Source organism: Protopterus annectens, chromosome 2.part0 (genome assembly GCF_019279795.1).
Source record: "Protopterus annectens isolate FY-2018-M chromosome 2.part0, PAN1.0, whole genome shotgun sequence".
Lineage (NCBI taxonomy): Eukaryota > Metazoa > Chordata > Ceratodontiformes > Protopteridae > Protopterus > Protopterus annectens.
In genome coordinates, this window is record NC_056728.1 from 1109058187 (window position 1) to 1109081007 (window position 22821).

Sequence of the window (22821 nt, forward strand, 5' to 3'; positions counted from 1 at the left end):
ACTCCAATAATATTGGGTTATGATGTTGTAGATGCATATTGTGGGGTGGTAGCAGTGGCAGGATCAATAACCTGGAGATAAATCTGGCCGAGGACACACCCTTTGCCAGTCAAGGTAAAGATGGAGCTCTTCAATGTGCCCTTAGACAATATCCTCCTCTTTGGTATCCCTGCTAATGGTGTATTCAAAAGACTGGAGGGAAAAAGACAAGACTATGCAGGCAGTCAAGTGGCTTTTCCAATCCCAGGGACCAAAATACAATGGAAATTAACCTAGAAAATCTTGGCTTTTGTACCCTACAAGACAAAGATAAGACTGGTAAGGGGAAAGAAGACCAGATTTAGAAAAGACTGGCAAGGCCAACCAAAACAGAAGCACTGGAGCAACCAAAACCATAACCACCAGGGGGAACAGCCACTACTCAGTCAGTCTGCCTCTCCAAAATCCTACCTGCTCTACCCCTGCCCTGATCTCTTTACCTTCACTTTCTCCAATAAGGATGGCAGGACAGTTGGCATTATCTGTAGAAAAAGGAGAAATATAACCCAGGGTACTAAAAAGGTGACAGCAAAGTTACAGACCACAATTTACAATTAAGCCAAACTTTGGGGGCATCTCATCAGTGCCAAGGGACCAAACAAGCTTAGCTCTCCCTCTTTTCAAAAGACTGTAGGAACAGGGGGGCGATACTGACAGCAAAACAAACTGAAGGAAATGCAGGATTTTACTCAAGGCTTTTTCTCTTACCAAGAAAAGAAGATACAGACCTAACTTGGATCTCTTCAAACTTGACCATAAAAGACACTTTATCTCTTCTATTCCCTCAACCCTTTCTTGTAACTCTGTATCTGAAGGAAGCATGCCAGTACATTCCCAATATCAGGCACTGCAGATGATATGTAGGGTTCATACTAAGCAATACCATTACCATTAATTTGCTTACTCTTTGACTTGCCTGGAACACCCAGGGTCTTAACCAAATGTCTGCTTCCAGTAACAACCATTTGGAGGATAAAGGGTATGCACATTTACCTAACCTGCATGACTGACTTATTCTTTAGACTTCTTAGAAAAGATACCAAGGCCTTGGACCTTGTCTTGACTTGCTTCAAGGAACTGTTTCTCAAGCATTTCTGCTAAGTCTGATGTGACCACAACAAAGTGAGTTCTTTTTCTGGGAGCCCTTTTACCAGATGACAATTTTTCTCTGTCTGGCTGTCTTAATCCAGAACATCCTGTTGAAGAAGACTACAAAAGAAAGGGAATCTCTCTCAGGAATCTGGACTACATGGCTGCTTGTATCATCATAGTACCTCTAAAGAGACTACATATGAGCAAGTTACAGTGGGGCAGAGAGAAAAGACTGTGCCAACATTTCCAGTTCTTGGAGGTCTGCATTCCTATCCTACCTTGTATAAAGAAAGAACTCTCATGGTGGATATAGCAATTACTGCTCAGTTTGGGAATACCCCTCAGATTGTCACAGCCTACCTAAACTCTGACCACAGATTCCTTTGGCCTAGCTTATGGATCCCAGACAGGACCACTGAAGATACAGTGCACATCGGACCAAAGCATGAAGGAGAAACACATAAATGTGAAGGACATGGTGGGTGTTGTAATTATTCTAGGGAACCCTTCATTTCCTTACAGACAGTATATCTGTGATGTATATATGATATATTAAAAATGGGGGGGGGGGGGCACTCACCTCTACATAGAGTACAGGTTGACAAGGCAGATATGGGACATCGTACAAGAGTGAGCATGACTTTCAGAGCAGTTTACATTCCTTCCCAGGAAAGCTTAGTGGCAGACAAACTGAGAAGATCACAGACAGAGCCACATGAATGGATGTTAAATAACAATTTTCTTCTGGATCTGAACAATGACTGAGGTGTGCAAAAAAGTCTATTCCTGTATACTTTTTCTACTATGACACTGATCCTCAGTGTAGTACAAAATATCAAGAAGATCAAGGACAGGCCAAAAGTCATTCTGATAGCCCCCTTTGACCAAGGCAAAATTGGTTCTCCCTCCTCCTAAGCTTAGAAAGGGAAAAAAGACAACAGTGCTATCTCAAGTGTCTGGTGGACCATCCAGTCAGAGCAACGGGTTCCATGTGTAGTCCAACCCAACATCCTAAGGCTGGCAGCTTTGATAATATAACCATAATGATATTGTAACCCTAATTAAATCCATGTACATGTATATGTACTCAGAGGATATGCTAAACATTATGAGGAAGGTTAGGAAACTAACCACAAAGAAATCCTACTTAGCAAAATGGAAAAGGCTGCCCTCTGATGCATATTGAGAGATGAAACCTTAAATACTGTTGATGTGGCACTGGTCCTGGGCTACCTGTCAGGCCTTTTCAAGACCAGCCTATCCAATGTTTCCTTGAAGATCCATACATTTTCTGTTTCAGCCTGCTTTTATACTGATCTCCCCTTGTAGTCATGATTATCCGTGAAACAGGCTTTGCACATTAGATTACTAAGAAAGAAAATCTCTCCACCATGAGAACTCAGTTATGCTTTAGAAAATAAAAATAACCCTTGGCCCCTTTGATATAGCTGCCTCAGAACTCCTAAAATATTCATCCTAAAAGACTGTTTTTGCTGCCTGTTGGGGGATGTGACCTATGCTAGGAGGATTTTAGAACTTCAACCACTGACATGCAAGGAACCCTTTATGTTCTTCCAACATGATAGAGCATCCATTTGCACCAGTTCCTCTTTCATGCCAAAAGCTGTGACTAAGATGCATTTGAATCAGACTGACCCCCTACCTTTATTGTATTTTTTTAAACTTTTGAAGAAGGTAACTTTCTACACTCTTTAGATGTGCAGACAGTTAAGGTTTTATCTGGATAAAACAAAGGCACACAGAAACTCAGATCAACTCTTTCTGTCCTTTGCTAAGGGTATGGATAGTAAGCCATTCAATAAACAGACCTTCCAAAATGTTTTTTACTCTGCTTATGGAAAACCTGTCCCAGGTAATCTAAATCTAATCTAAACAAATGTAAAATAAATAAAATAAAAATAAAGGTAATGGGAAAGTCCATTCAACCCCAAACACCGCAGCCACAATGGCATGGCTAAAGGGTACTGTACCCAAACCATTTTGAGAAGCAGCTACTTGGACTTCAGTTCACACTTTTTATAAACTCTATAACTTAGATGTGATCTGTAGGGCAAGGGCAGGATTTCCTTCTGCCAAACTGCAAAGTTTGCTCTCCTAGAACACTTGTTGCAGCCAACCACCTGCTGCTTTTATGTTCTGTGAGTTGTTCCACAGAGAAGGACTACAATGGTGAATAGTATGATGGACATATTGCAATTGTGGGGGAACTTACCATATTCCACCCCTGCCTTTTCCCCCTATTTTCTAGGCATCCTATGGTTGCTGTGGGTTCTGTTTATCCCACGCCTTCAATCTCATCTCCCAGCAGGCCCCCTTCCTTCTTGATCTTGCTATATTTCTCAGAGAGGGAGATTGTGAACCTTTGTGGTAGACAGGATTATCACGTGCCCCCTCCCACACCTGATCCACTCATGCTTTATCACTGGGCCAAGCTCCTTGCATAGCTCAGGCAAGAAGGATCTAAAGATGACATTGGCTAATGCCACTACCATACCACCATTGTTCTTATGTTCCAGTAGTAGGGACAGACAAAACCACTGAGGAAGGTACAAATTTGGAAGTCAGACTGACCACCAGTTTCTCTGTAGGCAGGATGTCCCACAGAAGAGGAGTGCAATGATGAAAGAACTTGAACATCAACATTTATGGTAAGTTCCTACACAAATGTACTGTCTGTTGACTTTATTGTGTATCCAGTGCAAGCATGTTGATTCATCTAATTCACCCCCCCCCAAAAAAAATGACTTTGACAGCTTTTATGTATTAAAATGTACCAAGAAATCATTAAATGCCTCAGTACCCTAGCATCATTCAAGTTGCCATAGTTTAAGTAGAAAGTGCTTTCAAAAGACACAAATAATTTGCACATAAAAGTCTAATTTCATGCACAGCTTTTTTATAGACAAGTGTTATCTGATGTCTGAATTGTGTATATTTTAAAAATGTAGCAATAGATATACAAATAAAATGCAATGAAAATGAAATTTGAAGGCCTCTTTTCTTAGAAGAGGGTAGTTCAGTATATAAATAGAAAGAATTTTTAAATAAACAAAAGGTTTTAAATTGTAAAATGTACAATGAATTCATTTAGACTGATTTCCTCATTTGAGCACCATGAGAAAAATGGAGTGTTTTACTCTATGTAGCCTAATGTGTGTGTGTGTGTGTGTGTATATGCATTTTTGTGTGTGTTTACACAAAATCTAGTGCAGTTTTCCAAAATGCAATTACTTCAAAATCATTACAAAATTGGAAAACTCTAATTCCACCGTTTCAATACATGAGATGATTAGCACCAGATTATACAGTAAGATGCTAGGTATTAGTGGATCAGAATTGTCTTGCACCCTCAGCAAGAGGTATAGAAGAAATTCAACATTAAAAGAGGTCACAGATGTGCTTTTGTGTTAAATGTTACAATTTTAGATTATTTCTACATGAAAAAGTAACAGGTACATGTATAAATTCTTGAATACCTTGCTTTGCATAGCACACTTTGGTTGTGTTCCTTATTTGTCATCTATGAACACTTTTAATAGAAGTATTTTCAAAAGCGAGGTTATCTTAACCTTGCTGGTGTGCTGAGGTCATTGTGTGCACCATTTTGGAACTGAATACTGCACTCCTCATTTGCCATAGTACAACTACCCTATTCAGTTAAGTTTATATTAATGAGGTAACCAGAAGTATACTCAAATGCATTTGTTGTAAGGCCCTGTAACCCGTGTAAAGGCATATGTAGCTGTATTAACTAAGGAGTCAGTGGTACCAGATATAGTCCTTTGTGTAATAGACTTTATAAAACGCATAGATGTTGGTTCAGAATGGTCATGTGACTCACTAGGCTCTCTCTTTACCTTTTTACCATATGATTTAGCAGGCACATAGTCTGGACCATATTTTTCACATTCTTCCTCTCTTTCTCTGGCCCTTTCTGCCATTTTTGCTTCCCAAAGAGCCAACCCATGTTTTGGTTCATTCATACTCTTGTGCTGGTAAAACACAAGTGATATCCTGGTTGGATGTCTTCTGTCTGGATCTTTCAATGGTGTTGTTGCATGCAATTCTTTCTTTGCACATTCAATGAGAATTGAACCATGAGATGGTGCTATAGCTACACCACCAATTTCAGGATCCAGGAAGTTATGTTCATTGTCTGACCAGACATCATCTGTATCTTCCTTTGTAGATGATCCATTTTGTTCAAACACTTGTGGCAGTCTGCCCTGAACATTAAGATTTGTTGTTGCATTTATTTGTCCTTGGAGATGATCAGATCTCTCATGGTTAAAAGATGGAAGGATTCTTGAAATACCATTAACTGGGAACAGATTCAATTCACTTTCTTTATTTTGTAGTGGGAGATGGCTTTGGTTGTTGCTAAAAACAGATGAGGATGGATTATGTTCATGAAGTAGATATGGGTTGTGATGTTGATAATAGTGGTTACCTTTGCTCATAGATGCATAGTCTAGACTTGAATGGTCTAACATTGATGTTAGACTAGAAGCAGCTTCCATAAAATGAGGTTCAGGCTGATGGACATGACCAAATGGAGGATACGATCCAATCTGGGGAATATTAGGTCTCATGCTGTAGCCACTGTAACCATCAACTTGTGCATTTTGACCTAGATAACTAAAATATCTGGGGTCATATACTTGCCCACCATCATACTGTTGTCGACACACTGTATGAAACGGTGGAAGTCCCAGCTTATTTAGTGCGTTATGACTTGGGTAATGATACATGTCTAAGTGCTGGGAGTGAGGAAGATAGGGGCCTATATATGGAGGACAATTGTCAGTAGTCATGTTTCCATTAAACTGGTATTCTGCATATGGAGTACTGTGATTCAGGGATCCTGTATAAGCAGTCAGTGAATTGGCTTGGTTTAAATAAGACAAATTGTTGTAGGCATTAGTCTGTGCTGAAGATCCTGGGTAAGAATTCACAGAATGAGATGAAACCGGATCTGGATGTGCTGAGTTAGGAAATCTTAAATAAAAATTTGAAGGTGGTTTTGACCTTGGGTAAGAAATTTCAGAAACTGGATGACGATTGTTGGAAAAGTGTTGGAACTCCAAAGTACTACTTGAAGTATCTGAAACAAGAGAAAAAAAATGCATGAAACCAGACAGATCTATAAATGTTGTATTCAGAGTAATTCCAATCACTAGCAGGGTCTCATTTTAAAATAGCATTAACTATTAAGTTGGAACTGATTCTAGCACTCAATTTCACTTCTGTATGAAGATGTTAAAAAAAGTCTGAGGATATTATGTCAATGTGAAAGACCTTGGTGTGAAACGCATAGGTAACATTTAGTTACATTGCCTAAGACAAATGGAACTAAACAGACATATTTACATGAATAAATAGCTTTTACACCATTAGGCATGGGATTGAAAAGGCAAGGAGTTCATGTGCAATTTAAAATGCACCATAGATTAGAACTATTGTTCTGTTCTCTCTGTATTTCTCATACAGCTATAACACGTGTTTACCTGGTCCCTTTGAGTTGGGAATCACTCCAGGAGCTCAAAGTGTGCTTGTTTATTGGCTAGAGGTTGTAGGGGTCAGTTGTCAATCTTTTTTCTCTTCCATAAATCAGGCAAATTTGCAAGTTTCTGGGTTCACATACAGAAAACTGTAACTCTTCTCAAGTGTTTCAAGTGCATCCAGAGCCATCCAAGCTAAGATAAGAATATTTTCTTGAATTACTGCACTTGTACTTGCTCTATACAGTGACCATTACTGTTTTTTGAGCATTTTTAAATCATTTATTTAATTTTGTGGCAGAAATAGCCATTTCTCTGTTGGCTTTTCTAGTTTTGCTTGCCTCCAAATCACTCTGCAGAAGGGTGAATTAGCTAGGGATTTAGTTGTTTTGTATTGGTTGTTTGTTGTTTAATCTGTACTTGAGAATGGCTTTTGTTATACATTTACATTAAGAAATTCCAACATCATTCATCTTGTGGCAAAAGGTGTTTACCTGGTCTCTCTGCGTTGGGAATCACTCAAGGGAGCTCAAAATGTGGTTGCTTATTGGCTTGAAGGCATAGGAGTCAATTTTCAAGCTTTTTTCTCTGCTATAACTCAATAAGTTTATATTTATGCAGTGCTGCCCACCCAACAGTGGCAGTTAGTAGTGCCCTGTACAGTAGCAAACATCTAGACAGCAAAATTTCCCTATATAGTAGGGAGTAGGTCGAAAAGCTATTAAACAGAGTCACATTAAGCAGAATTAAGTTTAGAGCAGCTAGCTTGCAAATGGAATAGCACTACTATATCCCAGCACTATACAACGTCTTGCCCTTTACTCCAGAAACTACCATAGAAGACCCCTGTTAAAACCCAATCTTTAATCCTAAACAGACCACCCTATTACAGGAATGAATAACATGGATATGCAATTTCCAAGTATCTCTCTGGCCAGCTTGGTAGATTTGAGCATCCTAAGGCATTGTAGCAATTGTCTCATGTTCTCAGACAACCAGTTAATCACTAAAGAAAATAACACTTTATGCTAGAGATGTAAATATACAACTTGGCAAGAATCTTGCATACAAATGGGATCGTTAGGAATACTCACACTACATCCCTAACTAACACTGATAACCACAAACACAGATTGTCTTATGCTGAAAAACTTCAAAGAAACTTCTCAAATCTCAGAAACCTCCAAAGCCACCTAACAGCAATACTGTTTCTCATCAATTACTAAAACACACACCAAAGGCAACACAAAACATATCACTTAAACATACACCCAATGCTCCCCCAAGAGCAAAGTGTATAAGGCAAGCATATACAGTACTTTACCTAGCACTCTTGTCACCGGGGACCCTGTTGTGTGACACACAAATGCCCCTCTCACCAGGTTACACAAGGAAAAGATAACGGTTAGTTGCCTATCTGGAGCCAGGATCCACAACATCACGCACACACTCAAGTCACTGCACCCCAGGTGCCAATATGGTTCTACCATAGTCCATGTGGGTATAAATGGCTTAACACGTACCTTACTGGACTATATGAAAAGACACATAAAGGATCTCTCAGAATATGTGTCACAGCTAGGTAAGAGTCATTCACTGCGTAACAGTCTACATTCACAAAGGATGATGCCACAGTATAAACATAAAATGACTGATTTCAATAATTGGATTCATTTCTGGTATCACTCCAGGGAGATCACATTCCTGTCAGCGTAGGAGGCCATGGTTAACAGACTGCATTGCTTTGCCAAGGATGGGCTGCACCTGTTCCCCCTAGGCTTTCAGAATTTTTTTCTAAAACTTTATCTACCCACTTAGAGATTTCTTTTTAGACAATGCCAAAAAGACAAAACTACCAACATAGAAAAACTGTCCAAGCAACCATTAAGGTATTACTGCTCAATGCTAGGAGCCTAAACAACCAAACAAAACAATCCACATCCTTTAAGCTCTCCTTACTCTACAGAATGCAGACATCTGTGTCATTACTATGACTTGGTTTAAAGCCTAGAAAGTACTCCAGCAGTGCAAGGTTAGAGTGCCTTCTACACATTTAGACACACATTTAGACCAACAGCAGTACAGACTGGGTCCAAAGGTGGAGGTTTCTTGATCTATGTTAACAACAAACATACCTCTAGGCTGGTTAAATAGGATGATAACATGGACCTCATCCACATGCAAGTCACCATTGATAAGGTCCTCCACCATACCATGGTTAGCTACAGGTCACCATATATAACCCTAGAGTTTCACAACTCTTACCTAAACCTACTAGAGATGCACACCGTCCAACAAATCACCCTATTAATGGGTGACTTTAACTACCTCTCTATAGACTGGGAAAAATATCCGACCTCAAACTCACAGGTATAATGCTTCCTGGACTGTACGAACATAAACACCCTGGAACAGATAGTGCATGCTCCAACCAGAGGATCAAACATACTGCATCTGGTACTCAGCAATATGGAAGAGCATTGCACCCCCCCATGTCACATCCTCACTAGTGAGGTTGGATCACAATGCTGTCTCATTTGGAGTAAAAATCAACCCAGAAAACCCAGTTAAACATGTAACAGTTAGGAACTGTTCTACAGTAAACTATATCATATTACATGACAGTTTGTTAAAATCCTAGGCTGCCACTAACCTTCACACCACAGCTACCTATGCAAAATTATACACAGAGTCTTTAAAAACATGTGAATGGCTGCAGAGAGTCTGCCGTGCCTACCAGACATAAACCCAAAAGAAACAGTAAAAATAACCCCTACTAGTGGAATCCTCCCCTGAACAGGGTATACAATAAAAGAAGAAGGTCTAATTAAGTCCAACAAGGCCAACTATTAGGTCAGGATAGTCTCACACGCTAAGGACAATTACAAGGCCTTCTAAAACTATGTCCAGATCCTTAAAGGTAACACACAGCAGTGTGCTGAACTGGTGTTAATGGTACCATCTTCACTGATCAGTGCAACATAGCAAATCTATGGGCTGATAAATATAGCTCAGACTTCATCCCCATGGTTGCTGACAACATCCCCGGGTGTCTCCTGAACAATTTAAAACACAACCTATCAGGACCACGTGAGGCATTCTGCAACTACAGTCTTGAAACAGCCTACATTCCAAGTGAATGGAGGACCACAACAGTCATTCTCCTCCCCAAGGAGGAAGGTCAACCAATCCAGGGAAGTACAGGCTCATCAGTCTGGCAAGGCTAATATGCAAAGCCATGGAACAAATTATCATGGAAATGATAAACAAGGACAATGACAAACTTCAGACACTGGACTCATCCCAATTTGACTTTGTTAAGGGAAGATCATGCCTACTTAATCTGGTAGACTTCACCAAGGCAATGGATGAAGGTAAGACAGTGCATACTGACTATCTTGACCTAGCCAAGGCATTCAGTATAATACCTCACTCAGGCATTGTTGACAAGCTTTTTGAGCTAGACAAAAACATAACTCACTGGATTGTTGGCTGGCTCACAGACAGGACTAAAGAAGTCAGGCTCAGTAAAACCACCTCCACCAAGAGGCAGTTCACCAGCAGAGTATCCCAGGGCACCATGCTGGGCCTGCTCCTGTTCGTCATCTACTTCTTGGACATCAAGGATAATGTTTAAGACCTCTGACTCACCAATCTCACAGATAACTGTAAATTGGGAGCCATGATAGATTACCCCAAAGACACCAACGTCTTACAAGAGGGTTTATCACAGACAAACAACTGGTGCCAAAGCCATGGCCTAAAACTTAATGCCAAAAATGCGTTATAATGCCCTTTGGGAAACTTTTAACCAAAGTTAATTACTCCAGTGATAAATCACCCCTAAGAGTCAACCCAGTAGTAAGGGATCTGGGAAAGTATGCAGACAGAAATCTGGCCTTTGACCTACATGTAGCTAAGAAAGTAAGAAAATCATTCTACGTGATAGTAAGAAAAATCATTCTGTGTGTGGCATCCAGGTCCAAGGAAGTTATGGAACCACTCCTCTCAGCCATTATCAGACCTATCATTGCCCCCTTTACATGTATCTAACCAGGCACTTGTAGCACACAGAACACCCACAAAGGTTTCTCACCAAAAGAACTCACGGCATGAATACCCTGTCCTGCATTGATCACCTAATAACTCTGGTTCCATACTTAGTCTCCTATAGGCTGCTGACAGGGGATCTTTATCCTTATTACAGGGCTTCCTCAGACCCAGCCCTCCAAAAAACAAACAGCACCAGAAGCACTAGATGCAGGGATTTGAACTTTGCTTCTAACATAACTAAGAATGTGGTGGAGACACAGATATGTGTCCCAATGGATCCGTGCACTGTGGAACAGGCTCCCAATCCATATAAAACAGAGTTCATCCCTGATCCTACTGGCCACAAGACGCCTGAGCAAGTGCTCGCGCACACACACACACACACACACACACACACACACACACACACACACACACACGCGCGCACACAATTCTATTGTGTATGATCAAACTTGTTTAATGTTGAATTGAAAACACCAACAAAAAAGTTAGAACATGCACAATACCAAACACAAACAATATCGAAAGAAATAATGAGAATGGAAAAATATTTCCACTTCTGATATTAACACTAAAACCCCTACAACAGTAGCCTCAAATTTGTCTGAAGTGTGGAAGTGTTGTGGCAAGGCTTTTATGAAGATAAGGTGTAAGGTTACAGTTGAGAGAAGGGGCAGCGTTATGGTTAGCATCCATTACTAAAAAGGGCAGTAGGGCTCCTCTAAAATCCTACGGAGTATTGACATATGTTAATAGGAAAGTTAGAATTCAAATTACAAATAATAATAATAATAATAAGAAACAAATACTTATTACAGATATCTAATATGTGACAACTGTTTCATACAGAGTATTTTTCAGGGTACATCACTAGGGGCTAAAAATGCTGAGGTGGAAAAGAAAATGAAGCACAGCTGTACAGATTAAGGAAGGTAATGCGAAGGAGACAGACAAACATTTTAGCACACTTCATGCAGTACAATACTGGCAATTAAATGCCAGAGAAGACAGATGTTTGTTCCACTTTATGACCTGAAATGTTTTTTGTGGACACGTGCACCAAGAATAGCAAAGTATTATGGTAACGCAGCAAAGTTAACAACCTCAAAGTCACCATGATCCAACATAACTTTAAGTTCATTGAGGGCACATAAAATAATTGGTTACTCTACTGCTTAACTGCCAGCTGTTGCATGAGGAACTAACTCTACAAGCTCATCTTAGTGAAGCTGAACACCCTGACCACTGTTTTCCACAGGAAAATCAGAGCTAGTGTGTTTTCTGAGTATGTGCTGGCAGTAAATCCTTTGCTTAAGTACCTTTCTCCCTTCTTCATGTTTGTGCAACCTATATATATATATAGATGGGTCTAATTCAGCAGTCCAAAATTACACTTAATCAAAACTTACTTTACCGCAGCAATATCACCAAAGTTTGAATAAACCAAAGCTTCACTTTTCTGCATTTTTTTTTTTGCAGGAAATGGGGGCACTTGGCCAGCATGGGGAAATTTGCACTTTCCCCTGCTTTAGTACGATCCCAAACTTGGTATATTCAGTTAGGAGGTGTGGGGGTACAGCCTCCCACATTGGGGGGTGTGGGGGGTGCAGCCTCCTACCTGGGTGGATTTGACATACTACTGTGTGTATTTATGCTGAATGTTGGCCATGTGGCTCCATTCCCTGTTAAAAAAATGCGGTAATGTGAACTTCGGTTTATTCAAAGTTTGGTGATGTCTTCTTGGTAAACGAAGATTTGATTAACTGCAATTTTAGTCTACTGAAGTAGACCCATATAGATAGATATATTTTGTCCCCCATGCATGAGGGGAGCATGGGATTGTCTCCCCAGCAGCTAAATGTTTACAGTTAATTTCTTTGCCAGGTCGAGTGCTTGATCAGTTGTTTTCAGAAAGTTTGCTCCTCATGAAGCTGCAACTTGAGGAGTCCTAGAATAAGCAAAGTAAAAACATTACCAAAATAATATTTTAAATATTCATTAACTTCACAAAACATTTAGTCTTAATATCAAGAGTAGATTATTAAGCTATGCTGTGTTCTCATGCCCCTCCTGCTATACTGGATGATACGGGAGCTGAGTTAGCTCTTACCCCTTCTTAAGTCAACATGATAGCATTAGGTGTTTTGATACAAGGTAGCAATTGCCTCAGGTTTATTTATAACCATTTTCCACTACCTTATAATTATTTAATATGTGAGAGATGTAAGTATTTATTAAACTTGGAGGCTATGCTGTCACCACAAAGCACATTCAGTAAGCACAACACATACACATTTATAGCACAGAACACATCCACTATACCATCTTATGTTGAGGTTATTAACTGAATAATGCCTAGGCCTCCTATACCCAGTACTAAAAAAGTCAGCTATAGCTATCTTTGCCTTCACACCACAAATCCATAGCTAGTACACTCACCTCTATGGGTCAAAAGGGTACACTCTCTTCAAGCTCTTAAGGCCTGCTGAGACTGCATCCATCCATGGTAACAGTTTCATAACTAAGAACTATTGTTAGACATTCATATACTACCTTCACCAGGCTGGATAAGAATAGGGTGATGCTTTCCTGTCTTCCTAGAGCCAGGATCTGGGATTTAATGTGGGCTGTTAGATAACCTTCATCCCGGCAAATATGATTATGTCTTCATAGAGGCACATATGGGGCAAATGACCTTGGGTACTCTACTCAAACTGATATGCAGAGCAACATAACTGAGCTTCCTGTGCATGTGTCTGACACAGGAAAGACACTAGTCTTGAATAGCATTTTGCCATAATCTAGAATGATGCTGAGAATCAAAGACAATATAACTAACAATTCATTCTGAGAATCAAAGACAAGATAACTAACTACAAGAATTGGCTATGTAGATGATATCATTCTTATGAGGGGGGGGGGGAATCCAGTATGTGTGAGCTTGGGATAAGATGGTTGATACATTTTCCTGGTTTGCCAGGGATGCTCTGCATGTCCTTACCATGGCTTTTGCATTCTGCATAATGCCTTTGCAGTGCACAGTCATTTTTTTTTATAAAACATTTTTTATTTTGTTTTCATAACAAAGAACAATCAAGTTTATTATAAAACAAACAAATAACTATTTACATATGACTGCAGATGATTAACACATCAAAGTTATACAAGTCAACAATTAATATTTTTCCAAGTAAATCTTTAAGTTTGAGCCACGACTTATATGAATGTGTAACATTAGAAGTTCTCTTCTTTCTAGTATGCAATTCACTACAGCAAACAAATTTTTGCCATATTTTGACATACTAATAAATTCAACAATAGAGGGGGTAGCTTTACTTTTCCAGTTTTTAGTTATTGTTTTTCTAGCTATTGCTAGAATAGGCCATAGAAGAGGCACTTTAGTTTTTGGAATTATCTTAGGAATTGGAGCGTTAAATAAAACCAAAGATTTGGAAATATTACATCTATCTGACCACAGGGCTTGAATTAAGTTATTAATTTCTTTCCAAAAAAGGAAGATCACCTCACATTCATATACCATATGCATCCAAACTGCTATTATTTCAGAATTACATCTCCAGCATTTAATTCTATTTGATCTATACATAATTGTAATTTTGTAAGGAGTAACAAATGCTCTGTGTAAGAATTTCCAAGTGAAACTTTTCCAGTATAATGAAGACATAATTTTATCTGTAGACTTTAATACTATGTTCTTGTTTTCTTCAATAAAGTCTTTGTTATTCAATTTTGAGGAATAATTGTAATAGGTACTACCTACGTATAAGAGATCTAACCTAAGGATGTTATAAATCTGTGACAATTATGAATTATTTTTCATTGCATCATTATTAATATTTATTAAAAATTCCAATATTTTGAGGAACAATTTCTTATCTAAATTAAATATCTTATTTATCTTTGTGTTCACAAAATCTCTACATGTTTCTAATATTAACCAATTCTTAGAATTGTGATTGTATCTCGACCTGAAGTTTTCAACAGTATGTATTTCGGTACCATTTAAAAATTGGTGCCAATCAGTAAGTTATTTTATTCTTTCAATTCTATCATTTTGGTGAAATTGTGAGATTCTAAGCATTCATTCGTATATGCTATTGGAAATATAGAGAATATTAAATCTTTAATACAATAGTTAGAATATGTGAACTTCCAGAAAGAAGAAAGAATATTATTAATATAGGGAATATGAATAGAAGAAATAGCTCCATTCATGCAAAAATATTTTAATAGCCAGATAAAACTATTAGGGACTATTTGTTATGACTGGTTGTGATATGTTTTCATTTACAGATAATATTTCTTGATATATTTGTTTCCATTTTGAATCATATGACAAATTTATGCATAATGCAATAACTTTTACAATTATTGAAGTAGCATACAATTGAATATCAGAGAATCCTATTCCACCATTATCCCAACCTTTTCTGTACCAATTAAAATAAACTCTTGGTTTATTGGGATGCCAAATAAATTTAAGTAGTGTTGTTTATTTCCTTCATTATTATTTTTTTGATGGTGACAGTACTAAAAATTGCATGACAAATAATATTTTAGTGAGAATTAAAATCTTAATTAACATTAATTGTTCTTCCATTTTAAATAATTTATTCTAATTTGTGACTAAACTTAAAATTTTATCAATAACTTATTGAAAATGTATTTGCATCATTTCTTTACTATTAGACATAATGGTTATACCAATATATTTAATTTGAGTGTTACTTGAATTGAAGTTAAAATATTTTTGTATGAGTTTTTTTTTAATTTTTTACTGATGAGTAATATACTTGTTTTATTATGATTAAATTTTAAGTTTGGGAGTTCTTCAAACTGTGTCATAGAACTAATTATATGTTCTAATGATTATTCTATATTTCCTACTGTTAGTAAAATATCATCAGCAATGAGCTGAATCTTAAGTTCAAAATCATCTTTTATTTTGATTCCAATAATGTTTTATTAGATCTAATACAATTAGCAAAGGGTTCTATTGCTAATGCAAAAAGTAAAGGTGATAATGGAAACATTGTTTTGTACCTTTTTGTAATTTAAAGGAATTAGAAAGAAAACATCTTATTTTAACATAAACACAAGAATTACTGTAGAACTTTGAAAGTAATGCAATTAGCTCAGCTGAGAAATTATATGCTTTAAGTGCTTTAAACAGATAAAACCACTTGGCTGAGTCAAAAGCTTTATCTAAATCAAGACTAATTATAGCATGCTCTTTTTTATTTGTATTTGCATAGTCTATTAGTGTATGTATTCTTATTACATTATCCTGTACTTGTCTATTTAATAAAACCCTGCTTGATCATTGTTATTTAGTTTAGGTGTTAGAAAATTAATTTTGTTGGCTAAAATGGACAGGAACATCTTATAGTCCACATTTAAAAGTGAAATGATGAGCACTTTGTAGGATCCTTAATTTGTTTTAAAATAGGCGATATGTTTTTATTTCTCTGTAGACCTTTTCTAATATTTTAACAGCATCATCCTGCAGTACTTTATATAAACCTTATTTATATAAATAAGACCATCTAAGCCCAGTGCCTTATTAATTTTTTTACTTTTTTATTTGATCTTTTATTTCTATTAAATTGAATAGTCTGTCAATTGTTTTATTTGTTCCCTTTGTAATTTTTTTTGTATTTCCCTTAGAAAAGTTTCAACTATTTCATCATTGTCTAAGTTATTTGTATTTTTATATATTTTTCATAAAATATTCTAAAGCTCTCAAGAAAACCTTTAATATCTTTTCTTCTTTCTTTTTACTTATATTTGTTATAATTTTTTTGATATAATTTAGTGCATTTATTTTCTTTGATCTAACAGCAAGTTTATATAAGCTTAATAGGTTTACTGAATATGCTTGAAGCTTAAGTTTTTCCAGGTTTATTAAAACTTTAGGATTTAGAGTTTCAACATATTTGTATTAATGTTTTTAAGTTCTGACTGACTGATAGTATTATTTGGTTTTAGATTTAACATTAATTTATCTATGCTGGCCTCTAGCATATTTAATTCTTTGTTCCATTTTCTTGTTTTACTAATATACCAACTTGTAACTCTTCTATTTAAGTAAGCCTTTAATGAATCTCACATGACAATCTCAGATACTTCACCATTCATGTTGATTTCTAGACAATTTGTGACCTCTCAAACATACCACTCCTTAAATCATTTTATTTTAAGAATGTCTACTGGTAATCTTCTATGGTGTATTAAGTTATCAAATTTTATTATAATATTGACTATTATAGAATTGTAATCTGATATTGGGCATGGTACTATTGAAATATCTCTAATATGTGGTATCAGATTGTTTGTGACACAAATGCTATCAATATTTGTTTGTGTTCCATATCTACATGAATAATGAGTAAATTGAAGTGAGTTTATTTTTCTTAGCTCATGTATATCCTTTAAGTTCATTAAATTTGATTCTCAGTTTCCTAACAGCAGTGGTGTCTTTGTCTGATAAAATACAATTAAAATCACAAGCCATAATGATTTCACCTTTCATGTAATAGGCTATAGTGTCTAAATATTTTTTTGTATCTTTAGCTCCAACCCCTGAAATTCAATAAGAGTTTACTAATGTACATAGTTTTCTATTCCACTCAATTACAGCAAAGCTTAACATACCATTGTTATCAACATAGGTATCTTTTACTTTACGCATTACTGATGAGTTATTTCATAGAATGAGAGTGCCTCTTATTTTATCTCGAAAACCAGAACCTGCTAAAATCAAATAATTCTTTAATGATAGTATTTACATCTTTATTAAGTAAATGCATTTCTTGCAGAAATACTATTTGAGCTTTATGTAACTGCAAGTAGTTGAGTAGACTCCCCCTCTTTACTGGATTATTTAATCCATTAATGTTAATAGATATACATTTAACATCAAGGATTTATATAAGACAAATAAAACACACTATAAAATCACATTTACGTACAGAACTTGTTACATAATTCATAAATAAAAATATGAAACCTTCAGCTATGAATACAACTTTTGAAATAAATAAAACATTATTTAATAATATAACCCTAAAACATCCCACCATGGAGTAACATATTCCTGGTTTGTTGAAAAAATCAATCTACCTCTCAACTTCCCCAGTAGACTAACTACACCTAGCTGATGCTTCTGCTTCACATTAGTGTGCCTCATATTTTTAGTATATATCATACTTAAAAGCCCATTATTGAGTTATTATGAATGAGAAAAGTTAAAAAGTTGCTTAGATTCTGTTTCTGTATAAGTAGACCAGACTGGTTGTCTCTATTATCATCTTTCCCTGTAACCTCTCACTATCTCCCTAATCTACTATACAGAGGATGCCATTTTTCATTTTCATATTGCTTTATTTATACATCAGGAGATTTCATATTTTTTTATTTTATTTACTATGTGTAAAGTTGTTAACATTTATATAACTGCCATATTCAATATTAAAGGTGCTGCTGTATCTTTGACTGAGCTTTACTATAGTATATCTGTTATAACTCGCACAAAAAAGTGATATTTGCAAGTGAACTTAAGCCATTTCTACACTATTCATTAACCACTCAAACCTTTCCAAACCACTAAAAAACAATAAAAATCATTCCTATGCATTTTTACTCTTTAAAAGCTTCTGTATGTAAAGGAATAACATTTTAATGATTCTGTAAGCAATAATATACTTGCAGCATTCTATATGTTCATTCATAACCTTTGTTTCAATGCAAAATTCTTACTAAGCTAATTTAAACAATAAATTACTATTAATATTATATCCATACTATAGTAAAGCTCAGTTAAAGATGCTAGAGTGCCTTTAATATCAGATACACAGTTATATTTTCGAGATTTATATGTGCTGTTTTAGATGAAACATTCTGTCTTTCTTTAAAGGAGACATAGCATTTAAACTTTTATTAGAAGAATGACAGTTATGTGTGATGCAGGTTTAACTTGTAAGTATTTGATATAATTCCAATAATAGCTTTTATATATGTAAACAGCCATATTTTTCCTGCTTTAGTATATAACTTAACACGTCTTTCCTAGATCTTACATTACTAAACCATGTTAAGATTTCAGAAAGTATGCCAAGTATCATCAGCTTTGTCTTATTAATAATTAGCTTTTAAAGATATGAGTGGTTTAACCACTTAAATTTTAAATAAAAATAAATAGTTTCAGTTTCATGTATAGCTAAAATAATTCAGCTTTAACATATTTAAAAGGGAGCTAGTAACCATTTGAAGTAATGAATGAAAACATAAATGGTTTACCCTGTAAAAAGTAGTATTTGTCATCTGTTCCTTATTATTAAAGAACTTCATTAAATTACTAAACATTCATAGGTTCATAGGTGTTTACTAGGCTAATGACCACAAAGGTATTTTTAAGCCTAGCCATGCATCCCAAATCTCTGACAAGTTCTGATAGCCTTGATAAGTGTAAGCATGGGCCTGGGAGATGAACCATTTACAGGTTACCTCTGTCCATTAGAGACATAGGTGCCAAACCAGGGATGAATTTCCTGTTCCCCATCCAGTTGTCCAAGTTACACTTGAGTTGGGTTAGGGAGGAACTCTGCTTCGGATGGATGGAGAGCCTGTTCCATAGATGGCATAGTCTCTGGGATGCAATCCTATCTCTCCAGCAGGTCCTATTTATATCACAGGCAAGGTTTAAGTCTTTAGAATGGTTAATTCTGGTGCTGTTTGTTTTGTGGATATGCAGGAGGTCCATCAGAGTGGGGTTTGATAATGCCCTATATGGCAGGCATAGATCTCCCCTCAAAAGCCTGTAGGAGACAGAATACAGGGATATAGCCTTGAGACAGTCTGCACAGGATGTATTACTTACACTCTGTATTCTTTTAGTGAGGAACCTCTGTGGACATTCCAATTGTTGGACATGCCTGGTTAACTAAATAGCAAAGGGAGCATTGTACTCAATGACAGGTCTGCTGAATGCTGAATACAGTGGAAAAATGACTTCCTTGGACTTAGATGCCATACCTTTGCTTATCAGTTGCACAACATAGAATGCTTTCCTCACCATTGTAGACATGTGATGATCAAAGGCTAGATTACTCCCTATGTGTGTCCCTAAGTCCCTGACTACTGGGTCAACTCTAAGGGGTTTGTTGTCAATATGATAGTTACCAGGGATGGATGACTTCTCAAAGGATACTATTATGCATTTCTTGGTATTTAATTTTAGTCCATGGCTCTGACACCAGTTGTTTGTCTGTGTTAGCCCCTCCTGGAGAACATTTGTGTCAGTGTGAGATTCATTGACAGCTCCTAATTTGCAATCATCTCCAAATGTAGTCAGCCAGAGACCACCGACATTGGCCTTGACTTCTGAGAAGTAAATGTCAAAAAGCAGCGGCCCAAGGACTGATCCCTGAGGGACTCCACTTGTGACTGGCCTCTTTGTAGAGGTGGACTCCCCAATTCTAACTTCCTGGGTCCTGTCTGTAAGCCAGTTGGCTATTCTCTGGGTGACATACGGGTATGTACCTAACCTCCTGAGTTTGTCAACAATACCCGAGTGTTGTATTGTGTCAAATGCATTGACCAGGTCAAGGTAGGCAGTGAGAATGACTTTGCCCTCATCCATTGCTTTGGTGACCTTCTCGAAGAAGTCCACCAGGTTGAGTAGGCATCATCTGCTCCTGACAAAACCAAACTGGGTTGGATCCAGTGTCTGGAGGTTTACTCTATCTCTATTGATCATCTCCATTATAATTCTTTCCATGGCTTTACATATAAAACTAGTGAGACATATGGGTCTGTAGTTTCCAGGGTCTGTAGATGGCCCCCTTTTGTGCACAGGGATGATTGTTGACTTTCTCCATTCATGAGGCATGAAGCCTGTTTGGAGGCTACAGTTAAATAGTAATTCCAGAAACCCTGATAGGTCATGTTTCATGCTATTTAGAAGGCATCCTGGGATACTGTCAGGGCCATTGATGCAGTGTTCCTGGTCTTAGTGAGAGTATTAAGGACATGTTCCCTAGTGATAGTAGGGGGGGTTATAGTTGATGATATTTCCTGAGGGAAGGTTCATTATTATGAAAAATGAATTTTCATTTGTCTTTTCAGTTTTTTACTGTTTTTGTCCTTTACTGACCATTAGTTCCTTATTGCATTTGTCTTCAGAGATTTTGATAAGGCTCCAGTACATTTCTTCTGCTTTTTTTTTTTTTAGAATTTTATTTTTCTGTATAAGGTCCACTGTGTCTTCCAAGATGTTAAAAGTCTTCTTTCTTTCTGTAAGGTGGATCCTTATTTTTGCAGGGAAGAATGTTTGTGATTTAATATTGTTTTTCTTTAAGCTTGTAGTAAGTGGCACACATGCATTTCTTTTTGACATAACTAATGTTGAATAGTCATTATCAAATCTTATAATATTTTAACTGGAGAAATACCCCATGCTGCTTTTAAAACTAAATCTTACGATCACTGACCTTGGTGAAGGTGTTTTTTTTATTTTTATGATGTATTGGAAAATGATCTATGTTCCCTTTCACTATCAAAAGAAAAAGCTTCAGATAAGTTCAAAGTATTAGGCAGCATTTTAGGGAAACTTTATGATTGGGTGCAGTCTGTAACAGATGTGGTGGGATGGTTATTTTGTTAACTTGTAGGGATGCATTTAGTTTTAGTATTTTAGTTGATAGAATATGTGGGGGATGCATAAGGATGGTTCTTGAGTTGGTGGGAGAGGAGCAGAGTGAGGGTGAGTCATGAGTGATGGAGTGAATAGTTGTATAGTGGAAGTGGTTGAGTGGGGATGGAGTTTTTCTAAGATGTAAGATATGCAAGGAGAGGGTATGCAAAGAGTATAAGTATGGTATGCTTATTCATGTTAGCAGAAGAGGAGGGGTAGTAGTGGGAAGATGGTGGATTTAGAGTTGGGAGTAGTGTTGTGGTTGGCGTTAAAAATGATGGGAAGGGTTTGTTCTAATAAAGGTAGAATCAATGGGGGTGGGAATTGGGGGCAGGGTGGGGAGCGAAGCAGGCAGAGACCTGTTAGCTGCTCTTAGGAGGGGTTGCGGGCTGGAAAACAATCAGATAACAGAGAATACAGGCCTTTATATAACTTCTGTCCTATGCATTTCTAGTGGAGGAGGAGGATAGGGACTAATTGCAGGAGGAGTCCTGTGGGAGTGATTGACAGGTCTCTCAAACAGATTCTGGAAGATGGGCAATTCAAACAAAAACAATAAATTGACTCAAACTGTAGGTAAGTGATATGGAGAGAGTACCAAGAGAATAGATGAACTGCAGTTAAGTAAATGGCTGTACAGTTCAAGGGGGGAACTAAACTAGCACAAGTTAATTATTTCTGGTGTTACTAATTATGGGGTAGTGCAGCTTAGTTTGGAAGTGGATAGCTATTGCAATACAAAAATAGTCTAATATTGACTGGTCACAGATGAAACTGGGGAAAAAAGCACAGTTGGATGTAAAAGCCATAGATAAAAAATTATAATTTTGCCTTGCTACTCAGGAAGAGGTACAGAACCCAGCAGTGTGTCATCAACTAGAGTCTGAAATGGGGTCTTACAGGATTGGAGTTAGGAAAACTGGGCTAGCTAGACAGGCCTCTGCAAGTGTGCATGCTTTAAACAAAAAACCTCAGTATATAAAGGCATTAACATTAAGTCTTTATACTGAAAGTTAAGACATACATTGCGTTTAATTTGAAGAAAAGCTGTACTTTCAGAGAAGCCTTTGTAATATTTTCACTGGAATTGCAGTTCAGCAATAGTACTTATTCAAGTTTGGAGGGGGGGGGGTGCACCTGCAGCCCAAGACGTTGAAACAGATTGCGTTTAATTTGAAGAAAAGCCGTGCTTGCAGAGAAGCTTTTGTAATATTTTCACTGGAATTGCACTTCAGCAATAGTACTTATTCAAGTTTGGAGGGTGGGGGGTGCACCTGCAGCCCAAGACGTTTAAACAGATTGCGTTTAATTTGAAGAAAAGCTGTGCTTGCAGAGAAGCCTTTGTAATATTTTCACTGGAATTGCACATCAGCAATAGTACTTATTCAAGTTTGGAGGGTG

The 22821-nt window shown here is 37.0% G+C and overlaps 1 protein-coding gene across 1 annotated transcript in view; it reads right to left on the reverse strand.

Annotated features, from left to right (window-relative positions):
• Positions 1–4310: 4310 nt before the first annotated feature.
• The window catches only part of TET2 (tet methylcytosine dioxygenase 2), a 285218-nt gene continuing 266707 nt past the window's right edge, over positions 4311–22821 (reverse strand). The window contains exon 9 of the mRNA XM_044061309.1: positions 4311–6256. Coding sequence (XP_043917244.1) covers positions 4845–6256 — 1412 coding nt within the window. The 3' untranslated portion in view covers positions 4311–4844. The remainder of the gene's footprint in view (positions 6257–22821) is intronic.